The following is a 19,776-nucleotide window of genomic DNA, read 5'->3' as shown; positions in this document are numbered from 1 at the left end:
GTCCTTAAAGGCGTTGGAGAAGACTCTCTATTAAAAATGGCACAGGCTTAAAATGTAAGTTTTGTTTCCAAGTTTGAGCCTAAAGGTTTTTCTAATTTAATACAAGGAAAATCCAGCAAATCTGCTCCATCTTCTGCAGGGACAGTTTTTCAGCGTTGTGTCAATATTGCTTTCCTACTTTTATTGTGAATTTGATAGTTCATGAAAATTGTGTTTGGACCTTTTGACAGAGCTAATTTTGAAAAGAAAATTCTGTTTCATATGTCTGCCTTTCTTAACGAGATTGTTGTATTTCACATAAGCCAAATAAAGGGTGACAATTTTGGTATTTTAATTACGGTTCTGTAGATGCTGCAATTGTTATAAAGTTTGTTGTACTACTATTTGTACTATAATAGAATATGCATTTCATTTTTGCAGAGATTGGCTCCATGATAAAGAAGAAACCAAATCAAACGAAAAAGGGGGTAGGTGCTTCTTAGATTGCCTTGATTTGTTGTATTTATTTTTGCCTGTACGTGTACTATTTACTTCATGACGTGTTGTGTATGTGTTTTAGCATTAACGGGTTTAGAGTTAGTCCTTTGTACGTTGTTCTAAGCTGCTTGATAATGAGGTATAAAAATCCAGAACAAATCCTGAGTCTTTAATGCAAGAAAAGCTCACATGGCACAGCCAGAGCTACACATGTATAGCCTTTTTTTTAAAGCAGGCATTCAGCTAATTACCTGCTTGGCATAGAGAAAAATGGATCTAATTCTCCCATTTCTTTCCCAAATACCTAATTGGTATTTTTAAAAGCCTTTTAAAAAGGCTGTTCAGATAGATACAAAATGCAGCTAGGTACAAAATGCAGAACCCTGCTTTTGCGTGGTCATAGCTGCTAACCGGATGAGAACATAGAAGTTGTCCAAAAATCTTTCCTCCTAAAGGGGTAACCTGAGTTTGGATGTCAAATAAACTGGTTACAGTGAATCAAGAAGGATAGGAGAGGTCTTGCATGTGGAAAGGGGGAGCAGGCTGGACTGCCTCATGTTCCCGATGACCAAGCCCCTGCCTGCCCATGATGTCTGAACTGGGCCACCAGGCACCTTCCCTTTCCCATCCCTGGAACGACTTTTCCCCTCCCGCCTAAAACGACTGGACTTCTGCCTTTCAAGCTGTTGGCGTGCCTGTGCTTTATTTTATTTTGATTTCCAATTTCTGCTGACATTACTGGTTGACGTAAGAGTAAAACCGTCTTTTGTCTTAAAGCTTGGGGCCAAGAAAGGTGGTTTGAGGGCCCAGAAAATGAGCAGCAAGAGTTTTAATGAGATTGAAAAGCAAGCACAAGCAGTGGATAAAATGAAAGAACAGGCAGATGCACACCCTGGCAGCAGAAGCGAGAGAGAGGAGCCACTGTAAGTACAGTTTATTTAGTTGTGGTGAAAATTCAGTATATGATAACAAGGTGAAGATTTGACTTCGATCAAACTATGAAGGCAATGTCTAGTCTGTTTGCAAGTGTCTTTTTGGCCCTTATGGATTGGCAACCCGCCCAAAAATTTGATATGAAATTATTCTACTACACAACATGCTCAGTTTAATACAACCAGGAAACTGCCCCCCACCCCCCACCCCCGGAGAACTGAAAGAACACTGATCATAGTGGTAGAATTGAAATAAATTTCTCTGCATGCATTGAAATGGCTTTTAATCAAGTAACTGAAAATACAACAATAGGTTCTCGAAACCATGGGGAGCATGCCAGTTTCTGAAGAATATTTTTAGGGGTAACCAAAATGAATTTCAGAATTCTATTCTGGAACCTTTCCAGTTAGATAATGTTGGAATGGCCCCAAATCTCTGAACCACATAAGATACAAGGGTATAATTTAGCCTTAATCAATGTTTGGTTAGGATAAATTAGCCTTCCCCCTTTATGCCTCCACAGCTTTCAGATTCCATTGATTGTCTAAGTAAAAACAGGTTGCTTACATGGAACTATTGGTGTTCAATTGGTCATCTGTGTGTCATACTGATGGGCTTTGAGCCTGTGCAGAGCAACAAATTTGGAATCTTCTAGAGCTGTGTTTTTAGGCTAAAAAATCTCCCTCCAGAAATGCAGCTTTAAACCAAGCATGCTACAAGAGGAGGTGAAGCAACTTTGTCACTCAGTTCTTTCCAAACATAAAGGTATCCCACAGCAAGTTAAAAAGGTACCAGTTGCAGGGAAGGTAAGCAGGTTGTGTAAAGAGTTCACCACTCAAAGAACAACAACAACATCTAAGCAACCTGGCTTTACTTCATTGTGGTTTCTGTGAATCACACTGATGGGTAAAGACTAGCAAGTTGACCTGCCAGGAAGCAGGTACTGGGGCTTCTACTGATTAGATATTACAGAACTGCCCTTCTGAATGAAGCGTCAGTCCTGGCACGTAGCTCAAGTGCATAATGTTGGATATATGTTGATGGTTGCACCCATGTGGGGACTAGTTCAGGGAGTGGGACACCTCTTTGAGATAGGTCTGTGAGGACCAAAGGAGGTTTTGATACCAAGGAATCTGCTATATCATCATTCACTGGCAGTCTTCAAGCAGTGGCTGGATGAACACTTGTCAGCATTACTTTAGGCTGATTCTGCATTAAGCAAGGGGTTGGACTAGATATCCTGTATGGCCCCTTCCAACCCTATGATTCTATGATTCCTTTGGGATTGAAGTTGGATTGGCCATCTCCTCAGAGGTAGAGAGAGCCCTTTCCCAAAAATAGTCATTGGAGCCTTGGGAGACAGATTTATCTTGCCTGCTGTGTGAACTTCAAACAGTGCTTTCAGGCCTTGATGTTGTGGGTCTTGCTAAGGCACAAAAGGCATAGATTGTGCCCAGTCCATCAGTTGGTAGACGTTTACCTCCACAAAAAAGAGGTGGTCTTCCAAAGTGGACAGTATGTTTTTTTTCCTCATCCATTACTTAAATGGTTTTTAAGGACTTGGTTAGAACGTAACCCTCTAGTGTTGTTAGTTTTAACGAAATTAAATTGACATTGAAGGTGCTGTCTGACAAAGTGGCATTTTTTTGTTGCCATTGCTGATGCAGGTAAATTGTGCACGTTGTGCATAGACTCAGGTCTCCTTATTTTCCTTGGTGTTAGGGTGACTGATTGTAAGGCCCGTTCTGTCATTTTTACCTGAAGCGGTATCACAATTCTACAATTCCTAGGATGTAGTACCTAATCCATCATCAGACACTTAGGGAATGCTGTGCATGCTAGATGTTAAGAGGATGTTAGCCTTTTACATCAGCAACACTTTTTTTGTTCCATGAGGACCCACACTTCTTTATTTGCTATGGGGGAGATAGGAAGGGATCCAGAATTTTGTCTCAGTAAGTGGACAGTGGAATTGATATCCTTATGCTTCAAAATAGCACAGTGGCGTCCATTGCCACTTCTAGATGAGTTTCACTGCCCTGCATATGCAAGGAAGCTGCCTGGGCACCATTCTTTACCTAGATAAAACCTTATGCTGTGGACATAATGCTGACTTTCTGCAGAGCGACCTTTGTGGGGAAATGCCCTCCCAAGTACTTGTTTCTGTGCATGTAGGGGGAGAGAGAGCTACACTGCGGTCCTGAGTCTCCTGCTGAGCAAGGCTTCTCTCTGTCTACTCCAGAATTCTCTCTCTCTTTGGGTATTGTCACCACCATCAAGCCAATTAATAGGCACCACCCATGTGAGGGCCTGAGCTCAGGTACTCTCTGCTGCTTTGCAGATTAAAGGCTTCATTCTGGGGTTTGTCTCCCTCTTCCTTTCCCCCTTGCTATTGAAGGCAGTAAGTGCACTCTAGGGTAGTATGGATCAACTGCTGTCCACACCTTTCCACTCTTGGTACACAGGACTGAAAGGCTTTACCCAGTAGGTAGATGGTTGGGTGGAAATAATAGCCTATAGCCTTAACTGTTTCTTTGTGAACCATGTTGCATTAACACTGGACTGTCACACAGTCCCACCACAAATGGAACATTTGGGAGGGGCAATGGGTCAGTAGATAGAGCTTTTGCTTTGCATGCAGAAAATCCCAGGTTCAGTCCCTGGCGTCTCCAGGTAAAAGGACCAAGCGTAGGTGATGTGAAAGACCTTTCTCTGCCTGAGACCCTGGAGAGTCTGAGTAGACTGATCTTGAGCAACCAAGGGTCTAAGTCAGTGTAAGGCAGCTTTGTGTGTGTGTGTGTGTGTGTGTGTGTGTGTGTGTATTTCCCTTTTGGCACTTCCAGGACATGTCAGAATCTCCTGAAAAGTACCACTGGAAATACATCTGAAAGACAATTTTCTCTTAACCCTACATTAAGATAAATATGTGAGATTTCCTGAGTAATTTTTCCCACCTTTCTATTGATATAGAGATTCCTGGACCTTGTTCCCATCTGCTTTTGTACTCCCAGTTTATCATGGAAGTCTTTTTAAAGCAGGAATACACATTTGCTAATAAACTTTTCAGTGGGTCATAGAGACAGGATTAACCACACTGAAAATGAAAGGCAATTTATTAAGAAAATAAAAAGCATACACTGTATATGTAAACACAACAGACTGAGCAAGGACAAAAGCAAAATGCGAACGCAATCCTCTAAATCCTAACTCTCACATGTGCCCAGTGTTGGTCAGCAAGGATAGGCTCTTAAAACATCCATTACATTGGTTTCAGTAGTTGGGGTTCTCCTCATGTATTCCTTTGTTGGCATTGGTGTGTTTTATTACTACATTCCAAGGAGAATTCTCAACCCAGCTATGTGGGCACAGAGCCTTCGTCCTCATCACAAAGTGAATACTGCCAAATATTTATGCTTGTATTTATATGACACCCATGTCTCCCTGGCCACTCATCTAAAAGCCTGCTTTTGGGGTGTGTGTGTCAAGTGCTTTGGGAGATGCTGTCTTCAAATGAACACAGTGTCTCAGTTTGCCATTTTTGAGTTATGACTGCATTACAGCACTTAGTTTGAATCTTTTAACTAATAATTAGATTGTGACATGATTCATTTATTCTGTGATTTGTAAAAACCCATGCTGTCACCTTAGGAGTTGATTGCTGATAACTTCGTTGTACCCCTTTCCAAAGTATGTTTATTATGTTTCTAGTCTGCCTGCTCCTCAAGGTGATTTACAAAAGCATTGCACCTTGCCTGCCAGAAACAATACTGTTCTGACTTTCTTGATTTTGTTAATGCTATCAGAGAGAGATAAAAAAGTAAGTGCAGCTTTGTTCTGTGATTGAGAAATCAAAATGCACGTTGACAGTGAAAACGTTTTGCAGCATATTTGCACGGCTTCAAGAAGGGAATTTTTTAACTGCGAAACACCTTCAAATGAAACGATTCTTACTAATACATATTTATTTGTTCTACTGCTACAATCATTCCAGCTTCCATCAGCTTCTTGTTAGCTTTTATTATCTGGTGAGGTTTAAAGTATCAAATGTTCAAAGATACTTTGCTGGTGGGTCATTTTGTTTTGTCTGTCATCATACATTTCCTAGTTGTGTGTACTGCTGTCAGAGATTTGATAGAGTATAATGAACATATCGAGTGTCAATGCAAATCTAGCTATTATTGAGAATAATGCCGTTTGATTAATGCATGGTCTTTCAACTCTTATGAACTGGGTTTATGTATTTTTGTGAACTTCTGTTATCCAGATGTTGCACTAGATTAATGTATTGGTGACATATTATTAAAACATCATTTCCTTGTATCAGTTCATGTAAGTCAGGCTGAAGATTACAAAGAAGCGCCCAGGAAGGACTGGGATTGTTTTGGAGTTTTTCTCATTCACCCCTCCCAAATGGTTTCTGTTCTGTCTCCCCATAAGGGAGATACGGAAGTTCCAGGTCCACTTCAAGCTCCTGGATCTCATGGCAGGAGAGTTCTGCTGGTCTCTTCATCAGCCACTGAGCCTGAAAAAGTGGAAGGACTTCTTTGGGTACCTCTTTGGAGATGACCCACTGCCCTTAAATTGTGCTCTGGGAACATGTTTTGTATACTGGGAAGTGTAATCATGATTTTAGGTAAAATGCAGCCTTAGATATGTGGTTGGATTATTTCCCCCCTTCTCAAATATGTATGTGTGTTGGCCATCCAACATGTACAGTAGTGTGAATGGGCTGGTAACATTAATGATCACTATCTGATAGGCTGTAGCTATTTGGATGCCATGAAGAAGCTTCAATGAAAGCCCACTCCTCTAACTTCCTGTTGGCTAAACAATCTCAGGTCCAAAGACTACCCTCTTCTTTATACCACATCCCGACCCTTTCCCATCATACCACTAGCCTGTACATTGAATTGTCACTTTTCTTGATCTGGCCGCATTGACATACATCTTTTCGCCCCTTGATGCCTCATTTCTATAGCTCTAGCAATCCTTTGAGAAATCTCTTCCCATTATCTTGGATACTGTTTTCTTTTGGCGCAGTTGACTGTGTGTATGTTTACTTAAGTACTTCCTAGGCAAGGGCACAGAAAAGGAGCTTGATTCAGTTGTCTGCTTTTGCCACGTGACAAAAGTCATGTGGAAATTGCATGCAATCCTAGCATATTCATTTGAAAAACATCACAAACATTAGAAGACCCACTCCACCTGTTTACTGCTGTTGCTGGGCGGAGGAGGAAAGCTATGCGGTTTCCTGTATATCTATGTCTATCTAATCTCTACTCATCTATAAGTGACACCTGATTTGTTTTGTAGTGTGTCATCTTTACGCCTAGCCTACAAAGATCTTGAAATTCAGATGAAAGAAGAAAAATTGAATTTGCCAACTAAAAAGAAAACAGAAGCAGAAAGACTCGGCATGGGATTTAGCAGCAATCGAAGGTGTGTATAACCCTTTAGCTGTGTATTATAAACACATAGGACAATGGGTGGTCCAGTTTAATATCACAGTGGAAAATACCAAAAGAACATGATTCTCTTGTGTTGAATCCCTGGGGAATCTGATATGTGTCACTCCTCGGTGTAACGTACTCACTTTAGTGGTTGATGTAGGGTCATGTAGAGGTGTCCCTCATGTTGATGCCTCCCAGTCATTTGCCTAAATATCCACAGTGACTGGGTGGATCTTAGGATTCTTTTTCTTTGTATTGATTGACTTACACTGTGTAATCTGCTTCAAGTCTCAGTGAGAAATGCTGAGTATAAATACTTTTTTAAAAAATGAAATCACTATTCAGCTCCATTGCATGAGCATGAAGAGTAGAGAGATACTTTACTTCTGCACAGCACCAGATCAGGCATTGCCCCACCCTATAATACAGCATAGCAAGGCACACTTTAATTTGATAGAATGAATTTTTAACTATGGGGGATTGCTATTACAGGAGAGTCAAACCCTACTGGGCATGCCCAGGCCTTTAAAAGTGCCTAATGGATCCTTCCCTTCTGCAAGAAAAGGATGGCAGCAGCTCCTCTCTTTCTCTTACATGCAAAGGAGGAGGCAACCAACACAAACAACTTTGCTGCGGATGGGAAAGTGGTGGCGGCAACAGCACCCTTTCCCATCCGTCTCCCCTTCTCTCCATAAAATACAGCTAAATAAAGTCCAGTAAAATATGTCATTGCAAAGAAGATCTCAGGGAAACCAGCACTCACAACCTCTTTAGGGTTCAATTCACCTGAACCCCTCTCCTAAGGGCTTCCCAATATAGTTGTGAGAAGGGTCACTGGCCCAAAGACTTAGGATGGCAGATAAGCTGGGTACACAAAGTCAGGATGAGAAAGCAACGGTGGCAGCAGCACCAGGAGAGGGGGAGGCAGTAAGGTGAGAGCCACTTTTAAGTGCCTGTCCCTCGCAGGCGATATTCAGCCCACCCCAATTCTAGAGCATCATGGGCTTTCTGAAGATCATGGGGCATAACATAATGAAATCTGAAATGTGATTTGTAGTATTAAGCTTCATTTTTACCATGTTTAAAGCAGTTTAGATCTCTCCTGGGATTTTGATGCACTTACGTTTGTCTTTCACCTGACTCTTTTTGTGGTCACTGTCTATACTAATTAACAATTTTTTTAATGCAGTGGCATATCACATTCAGTAACCTCAGATATGCAAATCATAGAACAAGAAACACCTACAGTTGCAAAACCAAGGAAAAAATACGATGATGAAGACTCCTACTTTTCTTCGCCCAGTTCAAGGTAACTTTTTATTTATTTGGGAATGGGGTTGGCATTTGAGGTCGCTCTAGATCAGTGGTCGGCAAACCGCGGCTCGCGAGCTGCATGCAGCTCTTTGGCCCCTTGAGTGCGGCTCTGGAAAGCGCCCTCCTTCTCCTCCTCCCCCTTTTCCCTCCCCTCACAGCGCGGCCGGGTTTTGCATGTGGCGCTCGAGGGCCGGTGGCGCCAAGGCGGGCGGCGGCAGCCAATCAGCGGGCGGGTTTTTTTGTGCTTGTTTTGGCTGGCGGAGGAGACCGAGGCGCTGAGGAGGGGCTGACGGCACGCCAGCCGGGGAGGGAAGGAAGGAAGGAGCCCAGGCGGCTGCGAGGAGGAGGAGGTCGGGGCCCGGGGGGTGAAGCCATGTTTGATTCATTTGTACTCTCTTTTTGGGATTTGTACTCTCTACATGCACATTTCCCCATCCAGATTCTCAAAACTCTGCATGGGGGGGTTATTGGCCATTTATGAATGGGAGGTTTTGCCTTGGATTTGCCGCTCTCTAGATGCACATTTTCCCCATCCAGATTCTCAAAACTCAACAATAAGCCCCCCTGCAGAGTTTTGAGAATGCAGATGGGGAAAATGTGCATCTAGAGAGCGGCAAATCCAAGGCAAAACCTCCCGTGCATGAATGGTTGTTAAAAGGCGTTGTGGCTCTCAAAAGAAATCTCAATCGTTGTACTGTTGATATTTGGCTCTGTTGACTAATGAGTTTGCCGACCACTGCTCTAGATTAAAAGTTACACAGTGTGGTAACATGTTTGGTCCTCCTGATGCATATTTTTTTAAATCATACATGCTGTATTAATCGCGGAAAAAATTCCAATCTGTGCTAGAGGTTGGGGTGGGAATGGGGAAATATGGCTGCAGGGAAGAAGGCTTATTTTTCCCTGCTGTCTCACAAATAGTTAGGTTGGATTTAATATTGTGATCATTAGTGAGAGATCCACATTGATACCTGTTTTACAAATTCTGAAAGTGCCTCGGATTCAAGGAAATGCAGGCAGAGTCCCACTCTCACAGGGGGGCTTTCCCAGTCTCCCTCCTATTCTAGTCCCTTCTGCTCTCTAAACAGCTGTTTCTAAGAGCCAGAATACATGATATGTGAGATGAGTTGGGTCACAGGTGGCCAACCTGACTCAGTCACACATTCACACGGAGACTAACCTTTACAAACTCCATCACTAAGCACGGCTCCAAACACTGAGGGGTAAGTAGAGGCTTCCGGGTTTCCCACTGCGGGTTTTGCATGTGGCGCTCGAGGGCCGGTGGCGCCAAGGCGGGCGGCGGCAGCCAATCAGCGGGCGGGTTTTTTTGCGCTGGTTTTGGCTGGCGGAGGAGACCGAGGCGCTGAGTGGAAATGGTTTTATGAGTGGAAATGGCTGAGGGGATGTGCTGCTTGCCAAGTGGCCATGTCCTTTGACAAAAACAGCACAAGATAGAAGCCTGAAGCCCCTCCTTCCCCCTTGCAGTGTTGGGAACTACATGCAGGGATGGTGAGTTTTTTAAAAGGTTAGTTCCCATGTGAACGTGTGACTGAGAGGTGGGTTGGGCACCTGGGATCCCAACTTGTGTCAGACTTATTGAAGGCCTGAAGGCCCAAGGACTCTCTGAAATGACATGATGAGCTGCACCTGGGAAGAGGTATCAGCAGCAGTCAGAGGCATTTCTCTTCCTCATTCATGGATGGAAGGTATTCTCAGTTGCATGAGCAGCTTTTTGAATGCAAGACACATGAACACATAAAGCTGCCTTATCTGAATCAGACCCTTGGTCCATCAAAGTCAGTATTGTCCGGCAGCGGCTCTCCAGGGTCTCAGGCAGTGGTCCTTCACATCACCTACTCGCCTAATCCCTTTGACTGGAGATGCTGGGGATTGAACCTGGGACCTTCTGAATGCCAAGCAGAAGCTCTAACACTAAGCCACAGCCCCTCCCCAATACATAATCAAATTATAGCATAAAATATATTTGAATTATAGTATAATATTATTATGCTATAAAATCATAATATCATTATACTATATAATAATATCTTATATTCTAATAGCGAAGTCAGCCAAATCTAGAATACTTACATCTGGTGATTGGCGCTGTGAATGGGCAAGACATATCTTTCTACAAACCTGAAAAATGCCCAGGTTGCAGAAAAATCTGAAATCTGAAACAACAACACCACATTGGTCTTTTTAAAAAAATAAAAAACCTTAAAATGATAAAAGGAGTGCCTGTAGCTTTAAGCAACAGATTCCCTCAGTGGCCTACTACCCCTTTGTGTGTGTGTGTGTGTGTGTGTGTAAAGTGCCGTCAAGTCGCAGCCAACTTATGGCGACCCCTTTTTGGGGTTTTCATGGCAAGAGACTAACAGAGGTGGTTTGCCAGTGCCTTCCTCTGCACAGCAACCCTGGTATTCCTTGGTGGTCTCCCATCCAAATACTAACCAGGGCTGACCCTGCTTAGCTTCTGAGATCTGACGAGATCAGGCTAGCCTGGGCCATCCAGGTCAGGGCACTACCCCTCTACATATCACCTAATCCAGTGGTCGGCAAACCGCGGCTCGTGAGCCGCATGAGGCTCTTTGGCACCTTGAGTGCGGCTCTTGAGTGCGGGCTCCCGAGCCACTCCGCTCCTGCCCTGGCGCAGGGCAGATTCTCGCCTCTCCGCCCGGCTGGGTGCCTCTCGCCGCGCCTGGGCTCCTTCCACCGCCAGGACCCACCCGTGCCCGGGCTGCACGTGGTGGGAAGCTCCGGAGCCCTCTCGCCCGCTCCCCGTGCATTCCAGTGCCGGGGCCGGCAGAAGGCCGCGGCGCTCGCCCATCGACTTGTCCTCGTCCCGAGCCGCGCCAGGTCTGCAGTCATTTTTTTGTATTTAGAGGCCCTGAAAATCTGCCACCCCAAACTATAGCTCACTTAATTTACATGTAAATCTGATGAAATCAAAACATGGAGCCCAAGGGTACTACACAAAGCCTTCTGTGGATTATATGTGTATGTTTACTGCATGCATGTATTCCAGGTTCAGATCAAAATGGGTGCATAAACACTCTGTACATACACACCGTGTAGCACAAAGCTGCTTCTAAAAATGGCACCCTCACGTTGACTCCAATGCCTCTGCCCCATAACAAGTAGGACTGTTTCCCCTTTATTTTCCATGTTTCCCTAACCCCTGAATCGGCGGGGGCGCGTTGCACCAGAATAAAAGACTCAGGCGCTTATGGATACCTTACTTACAATTTAATTTTTATCAATAAATAAGATCATTATTAAGTATGATATCAAGTTTTATTCAGTGTACCTATAGTTTAATTAAGACTGAAAACTTTAATTAAAGTTTATTAAGTTAATAAACAGTGTACCTATCTATATAGTTTAAGTTTAAGAAATTTGGCTCTCAAAAGAAATCTCAATCGTTGTACTGTTGATATTTGGCTCTGTTGACTAATGAGTTTGCCGACCACTGACCTAATCCAATCACGCCTGCTAATGCCATTTACTTACTGTTGACATTTACATTGCCATTTTGTGTCTAATTCACTCAGCTCTAAGGATAGATGGAATCACATTCTAGCTGTATCTGAAGAAGTGGTATCTGAAGAAGTGAGCTGTGGCTCACAAAAGCTCATACCCTGCCATAAATTTTGTTAGTCTTTAAGGTGCTACTGGACTCTTGCTCTTTTCGTATGCTTTCACAAGCAGACAGCCTTCTGTCTCACTTGAGAATGGTTTATGATTTTATATTTGTTGTTAATCTGTTAGTATATTTAGGGAGACTGTTGAGTGGTTCAGCTTGGGGGTTTGGTTTTGTATTTTATTTTAATTTCTGTGTTTTTATAATTTTGATTTTTAATATAACTTTCTATTGTCTAAAGTCTTATGAGTGTACTTGTTAATTAATGGCATGGCATTGCTTATAATATGACATCTTTTATACTGTTCTTATTGCATTGTTTTCTGATTTTGTAATCTAGTGTATTGCTTACTGTGTGTCTCATAATGAGCGCCTTTAAATTTTGTAATGTGCCTTGAGTTTCAGCAAGAAAGGACTATGAATAAGTGAATAGAATAAGGTGTAAATTGGTCTATAGGAACATTATACAAGATTGAATTTCAAAACGTTGTTATTTAATCTCCATTATGGTACCCTTACCATCTTCCTCAGGCCTTGTGAGATGCGGAGCATTTATTAAGGAAATTATTTCTTTTTTTCCTTCCCCCAGATATTTTGACTCAACAGAACTGAGAAGTAGCCCTTTTTCAAAATGGGATGACATCTCTGATTCTTACTGGAAGAAAGAAAGCAGCAACAGATATGTGGATACCACTCGGTCTTTGAAAACTGTGGAGTATTCAGATAGGTACATAAGGAACACTGCAGCCCACCTTCTCCCAAATGCAGTCTTCTGTTTGTGTGGCTGAACTCCACTGATTTAAATATGTATTGCTTTGAGGGCAAGCCCAGTAATCTGGAATAATCACTTTTATTAACTAAATGTTTGCATCTAAGGCTGTACTCCTCTGCAAAGTAAGTTTATGGTTTAATTTACACCAGAGTAGGCCTGCATAGGATTTGCTTGCATGGAAAATTGTATATGTAGGCAAATGTTGTCTGCTTAGTTTGTATGGCATTTTAACCGTGCCACCCTAAACAGAGTTACATTCTTCCAAGCCATGGATTTAGAAAGGTGTAACTGCTTAGGATGGCCCTGCAAGATTACTAAATTAACGTATTTTTTCTTTTTGATTAATCTGAATCAAGGTTTATTTAGCAATCCTTACATTATATTGATGGGTATGGAAGAAAAAGAAATTCTGATTTAAATAAGTACTTTGTATTCAATATAGTGTCATTTCTATAGTTTCTATAATGTTTCTGTTGAACTGGAACCTGTGTGTCACATGTGACCATATGGAAACAATGTTTGTAGGCCTTCCTCTCGCCGCAGACCTGAGTATGATCTTTCTGAAAGCACTGATGAGGCTCAGAAGAAATTTGGCAACGTTAAAGCTATTTCTTCGGATATGTATTTTGGAAAGCAAGACCATGTTGAAGTAAGTTTTTAAAAAATCTTTCTGCCCTGGTTGACTAATTAGTTTGGGAGCAATTTGGCCTTCTGTGATTACTCTCGGCATTCTTGGACGTATCTGTTGTGCTTATAGCAGAGTGCCTATAGCTACTTTACTGGAGCAGATTTTGAGAAAAATAAATGTTCTCTCTTTCTTCAGCTCCTCCCTCCTTTTTCAGTTTTTTCAGGATAGGGAGCAACATGGAGAAATGCATTTATCTTCAAGTTAGCTTGGTACTATGTAGAATGCCTCCCCCCTCCAGTCAAATATTCTTAAGGGGATTTCCCCTGTTAGGGGAAAGGGGGCATGCATGGGTTGTCAGAGGTAGGCAGCCCCCCAGCAAATGCGACCGTTCTGCTTATTCCACAGGGCAGAGCCACTCACTGACAGCATTGCAGGGGCTCAGCTTGCTCTCAGGGAGACCAGCAAGGACAGTCCATTTTTCCCTCGGTCACTCCTTTGTTGAGAGGCCACCAACATTTTCACGGGTAGACAGTGTAGGTCCCGAGTTCTGAAAGGCTTGCCTGCCCCGATCTATGTCCTTGCGTAATAAGTCGACAAAAAAATGCTGTAATTCAGAAAGAAAATATTGTGGTGTAGTGGTTAAGAGTGGTGGTTTGGAGCGGTGGACTCTGATTTGGAGAACCGGGTTTGATTCCCCACTCCTCCATATGAGCGACGGACCCTAATCTAGTGAACTGGGTTGGTTTTCCCACTCCTCCGCATTAAGTCAGCTGGGTGACCTTGGGCTAGTCACAGCTGTCTTAGAGCTCTCTCAGTCCCACCTACCTCACAGGGTGTCTGTTGTGGGGAGGGGAAGGGAAGGTGATTGTAAGCCAGTTTGATTCTTAAGTGGTAAAGAAAATCAGCATATAAAAACCAAATCTTCTGTTTATGTATTTATTAAATTTCTATGGCTCCCTCCCCAGCCGGGCTGGGCTCAGAGCAGGTAACAATAAAATTATAAATATAAACATGTGCATATTCATTAAAAACATCCAGTATCATTAAAACAAGATCCAGTAATCTTACAATAAAACAATAGATGGCACTCAGTTAGAAGTCTAATAGCTGCTGAATGCTTGGCAGTCAGACAGAGCCCCCCCACCCAATAATGTATAACCCAGCAGAGCCAGAAAAGAGGGGGTATAGTGAGGCCAGCAGATGACACCTGCGGCTGCCCTCAGTTATAGGCCTGGTAGAAAAGCTCGATCTTACAGGCTCCCTACTTCCCTGAGCAGCATAAGAAGCTCCAGAGGCAGAGCTGCCCAGATCAGTGGAGGAAGGAGAGCACTTCTCACATGAGGCACTGTAGTTGTACAGCTTTATTTACAAATAGGCAAGTACAGCTTAGGTGGAGGCAAAGAGGCACTCCTCAGAGGCTCCTACGTCAGATCACCGGGGAGAGATCCTGTATTCTCGCTGTGCTCCAGCAAGCTCACAGCCGTCTGCTTTCGCTGGCTGTTCCAAACTCAAACAAGACATACAGAAACAGAAGCCATCTTGTAAAAGCTTTTGAGTTCTCCAGAAGTCTTCATCAGGCTGGACGTTTACCTTGGCCAGGAGACCTCTCAGTCTGCATTCTGCATAAGATACTGGGTTGATTTCAGTGGGCACAGGGTATGGCAAGCTGGTATCATAGGATGCTGGGAAGTTCTTGATTACAGCAAGCCACACCCTGTGTAGTGAAATCAGCAAAGCATCCTACACAAGATACAGAGAAACCGCGTGATCATGGTCTAAAGGATGCCCTCCCTTTTTGTTCGTGCTCTGTAACATCAAACCTGACAAAGACTTCTGGAGAATTTGAGAGCTTGTACAAGAGAGATTGTACAATATATTGTGTTATTTTGGCTGGTTTCAATCAAATATATTACATGACTTCTGGTTTTGGAGTTTGCTATGGACCAAGTGAACTGCGAGTTGAACCCATTAAGAAGGGTTCTCCAGTGCTGGTGGTTAGTTCTGGGTTCTTGGTCTGAAGACCTGCCTTTGCCTGAGGTTCCTTTGCAGTGTGACAGTGGGAGGGATCTCACTTCGATATGGGAGGCGTGTCGCTGCACTGTTGCTGAATTTTTCTTAATTCTTCCGCAGTATGAAACTAGAGCTCGGTTAGAGAGGCTTTCTGGAAGCTCGGCGATAAGTTCCGCAGACTTGTTTGAAGAGCAGAAGAAACAGCCGTCAGGTATGAAAGGAAATAATGAAAAAGGCTGAGATTTGGTTAGGCTAAATTGTGTAAACGCACAAGTTGCCATTGCTATCAGTTGTCGTTTCTTGGGCCTGGTGTAGTTCAGGTTGCCTTCCACTTGAGAGCACCATTCTACCATTATCTTTACAAGTGCAATCCTAAACACTTCCTAGGAGGTGCAAACTCTTCATGAGCTTGGAGTTGAGTTCCAGTGTTAAACTTGGATCAGAGACATCTGGTTTCAAATTCCACTTCTCATGAAGCTTACTTGAGCTGAGGTTAAGCTACCTCACAGGGTTGTTGTGAGGATACGGTGGAGGATGGGACAATAATATGTGCTACTCTGCATTGGAAAGAGGGTGGGATGAAGATGCACTGCATAAATTATTCATATATAATGAATAATTCACCAGGCTGGATGTTTACCTTGGCCAGGAGACCTCTCAGTCTGCATTCTGCATAAGATGCTGGGTTGATTTCAATGGGCACAGGGTATGGCAAGCTGGTGTCACAGGATGCTGGGAAGTTCTTGATTACAGCAAGCCTCTTAACATCATTTTCAAAGATCTGTTTGTGCTGCAGTCTTAAGTGGCACATTAAGTGTCCATGTTAAGTTATACCTCTTATAACTGTCCTCATTCCTTGCAAGTAGAAAGACTTGAACCAACAGGTTCTAGTATTCCATAGCCAAAACACATGGGGCACGACAGTAGGCAGTCAGTCTCATGTGATTTAGGACTAATGTCAGATGGGCTGTCATCTCCAAAAGCACCAGCTACAATCCTGCATGTAGTCGTACGTCCTCATGTGTTAGATAACCTACCTTGGTCCCACAGCTTTAGATCTGTCTGCTTTAGATTCAGCTTTGGGCCCCCATGAGGATTTTATCCATGATGCTTAGCAGAAAGTTAAATTTGACCGAGTTGGGCCTAAAAGATCATTCAACGTGTTTATTTCACTGCACTAGCCACGAAGCAGAGAGTGATCATTTTGGCTACATATGCAGACAATGAGGTTGTTAGAAGCTTGTCTGTGAAAGCTCACGCTGCAGTACGCCCACATTGTTTTCAGGCGAATCAGGAGTGAATGAGACCTTTCAGTCAAAGTGTTTTGCTACTTACAGTCCACCGTTCTCACAGGGGCTCAGGGCAGATTACACATAGTGAGTCAGTACAGACAACAAAATGGGACATTCAATAACCAGGTGCATTAGGATTTTAGAAATCTGGAGCCACCAGAAAGAACTGAAGCATACCATAAGTATTCACATGACACATTAAGCGGCACAGAAATTACATAAATAGGATCCTACTTACAGTAAGCCATACACAGCAATATAGACCAAAGCTTCTTAAAATGTGGATCGCGTGACTAAATGTGGGGGTCGCAAAAAAAAATTGTAAATTTTTTTTGAAATAAAGTTCTTTATCATTTATTATCAGTAAATGTTGGATTTGTATACTTATTTTATATACCTGTATACCTGGGGTCGCTTAAAAATTTCTTGGGAGAAAAGGGGTCGCAAGTGGAAAAAGTTTAAGAAGCCCTGGTATAGACCACAGTCGCAAGCGTTCATGCAAGTAAGTTTGTGAACCATTTTTACAGGGCAACCTTATTACCTGCTCAGCAAAGCCCTCTGGAATAGTTCCGTTTTTCATCGTTTTCGGCAAGCCAAGAGAATGGAAGGTTTCCCAATCTCTTCGGGCAGGCCATTCCACAAGGCAGGAGCCACAATAGAGAAGGCACATGTACAGGCAGTGGTTGATTTTGCCCATTTGCAGGTTGGCACCTGCAGAGGACCCTGCTGACTTGAGCAAAGTTGTCGTGGCGGAGCATAGAGAGAGAGGCGGTCCCACAGATAATAGGGGCCAAGGCTCCGCTGTGCGTGCACAGGCTCCTGGCTCTGTCTTGACTTCACAGCCCTGGTTTTGAATTGAAACGGCATTTGTTATTCTGGCAAGTTTATCTACTTGACTTGTAGAGCGCAGGACGATTGGCCTGAGAGCATCCTGCTCCCTTGAAGCCTTGGCTGCAGTCCCCGCTGGTCAGGGTTTCCCTGAAGTTATGGCCTCAGCATCTCTTGCAGCAGGGCATGTTTGGGGTGGCAGCAGCAAACACTTCCAAGAGGGACCCAGCTGGACACATCCACAAGGGTGTCTCAATCAGTGCTTGCCATGAACCTTCATCATCTGGATGGAGCTGAGCAGCTGTAACTTGGAACTTGCCTCTGGATATTCTGAAGTGGAAGCTATTTAATACTGGAGAGTCATGACGGTCTGGTAACACAGTACTCATTATGTGCTGAAATGGCAATTGTTTTAAAGAACTTCAGTGATGCCTCAGGGCACGCCAAGGGAGCTTTCTAATAAAGCTGTCATTGAAAGTTAGCATCAGGCGTCAGGGAGCTCTCTGCTCTTCACTCTTTGAACACCGACAGCAAGACTGTTGTATGTGCTTAGAAAATTATTTCAGGGAGATTGTTTCATTCTACATCTGGTGAAATTTCACTAGCCAACAGCTTAACAGCTGTCAAATGTTCTCCCTGTCCTTAGGAAGCTACACCATTTCAAATGTCCTGCAGTCTGCTCCTGATATGGCTCAGTTTAAACAAGGAGTGAAATCAGTTGCTGGAAAACTGTCTGTCTTGGCCAACGGAGTCATGACCTCTATTCAGGTTAGTAAACTTACAACGGACACTATCCAGTATTGGGGTTTTTTATTTGGTCATCCTTACAAATTGAACATGTACCTTTCCATACACATTACCCCTTCCAACTGCAAATACTTCTCATTAGGGTAGGGAAATGGGGCCACCCACAGACACAGTGGAGGGGTCTCTGCAGGGTCGCAGGTACGTAAGAAGATATGCAGAAGGTCTGTTTGTAAACTTTGCAAAATATACCGCCACTCTCCCTTTCAAATTGTCAGGACATGGTCCTCCAGCAGCCTCAGACCTTATTTTAAAAAATGTATATCTAGTGCTGTCCTGCACGCAGAGCAGCTTACAATAAGTGGTACCTCAGAACTACCAGGTAACTTTTTAAAACCTTAACCAGCTCACGCAAGCAGAATAGTCAGCAAACAGTCCATAAAAGCCCCTTGTTGAGGGCAGATGAGTATCAACTGAAGAAGATCCAAAGGGAAACACAGTGTGCAGCAGGAAGCCAATAGTCATTTGAGTGAGAACTGGCGCACATCCTGTGAACCGAATTTCCTCCACCACACCTCCTGCAGTCCAGGATCATCTGAACTCTTTAGAAATCTCACCACTTGAGAGAGTCTTGAGTGGCTGGGGATTGAGTTCAGAGGGAAAGTGTTTTTTCCAATTAGCTCCCCTCCATGTACTCTTCTTAAGCTGCAGAGGGGTCAGCGTGCCTAACAGCATATTGTTACCTGAAACAGGAAATTAAATCTGAGTTGGGAGAAAAGAGGTGCTAGAGGAGAAGCTGTACGGTCACTTCTGCTGGCCGATGGTGCTTAGGCGCTTGGCTCCTGAAGGGCAGGGCTAAGTGAGCAGGGAGCTTCTCTCGAAACTTTCCCCAGAGCTGGGCAGTCTTGTGGTCTTGGCGGGCTGGGGTGGGGGGGAGCAACCCTTCCCAGCCAGTTGCTTTTCCTCTCATTCCTCCTGAATTCTTTCTGAACACACAACTTATATGTGACAAATAAGGAAAAAAATGTTTTGAACTTTATCTGGGTGGGTGGTTGTGGCATGGGGGTTATTGTCATTGGCTGTGGGGGGTGGGCAAAGCAGCACAGAAATATTTTATTATTAATAACAATCCTCCTTGGGGGTGGCTTGCTGCGTTATGGCCAATGTCTGTAAAGGACTGTGTTTGGATCCAGAAGGATACTTCTGGAAGAGCTCTTTTAGATCGTATGGTTGAGTGTTGAGTGAAAAAGGGAAAGGCTGATCAGGTGTGCAAAATAAATTTGGTATATAGTAAGTTCATTTCTTGCCCTGAAAGTCCTATGGCTGCAACTTGATGACACTTTACACACATACACACATAGAGGTAAATGATTCAACCAACCTTTAACTGCTGTACTCGCTTCCTGAAAAGAGCTTTTACCTGTTCGTTTCTTTTCACTTCTCCAACAGGATCGGTATGGATCGTAACCATTTATATTCCACAAGTCGCAAACAGAGAAGAAGACTTTCTTATGGCTAATATATGTCTGCTGACGATCATACTGCAGATCTTAAAATAAGGCTACCTTAAGTCTGTAGAATATTTTATTCTGATTTATTTGGCACAGATAGTTCTACTGCATGTCCTTCTAGCTCATCGAACGCTTTCCTTTAATGCAGTTAATTTGTTGTTACTCCTACTTTTC

At 43.4% G+C, this 19,776-nt stretch overlaps 1 protein-coding gene across 1 annotated transcript in view; it reads left to right on the top strand.

The window, feature by feature from the left end:
* LOC130493069 (ADP-ribosylation factor GTPase-activating protein 3-like) overlaps positions 1-19,558 on the top strand; it is a 33,748-nt gene extending 14,190 nt beyond the window's left edge. The window contains exons 8-16 of the mRNA XM_056866846.1: positions 421-467; positions 1,255-1,400; positions 6,724-6,849; positions 8,050-8,169; positions 12,407-12,544; positions 13,115-13,238; positions 15,348-15,438; positions 17,994-18,115; positions 19,541-19,558. Coding sequence (XP_056722824.1) covers positions 421-467; positions 1,255-1,400; positions 6,724-6,849; positions 8,050-8,169; positions 12,407-12,544; positions 13,115-13,238; positions 15,348-15,438; positions 17,994-18,115; positions 19,541-19,558 — 932 coding nt within the window. The remainder of the gene's footprint in view (positions 1-420; positions 468-1,254; positions 1,401-6,723; positions 6,850-8,049; positions 8,170-12,406; positions 12,545-13,114; positions 13,239-15,347; positions 15,439-17,993; positions 18,116-19,540) is intronic.
* Positions 19,559-19,776: the final 218 nt, after the last annotated feature.

This window comes from Euleptes europaea, unplaced genomic scaffold (genome assembly GCF_029931775.1).
Source record: "Euleptes europaea isolate rEulEur1 unplaced genomic scaffold, rEulEur1.hap1 scaffold_134, whole genome shotgun sequence".
NCBI classification, from domain to species: Eukaryota; Metazoa; Chordata; class Lepidosauria; order Squamata; family Sphaerodactylidae; genus Euleptes; species Euleptes europaea.
This window is presented reverse-complemented; position numbering and strand designations above follow the sequence as displayed.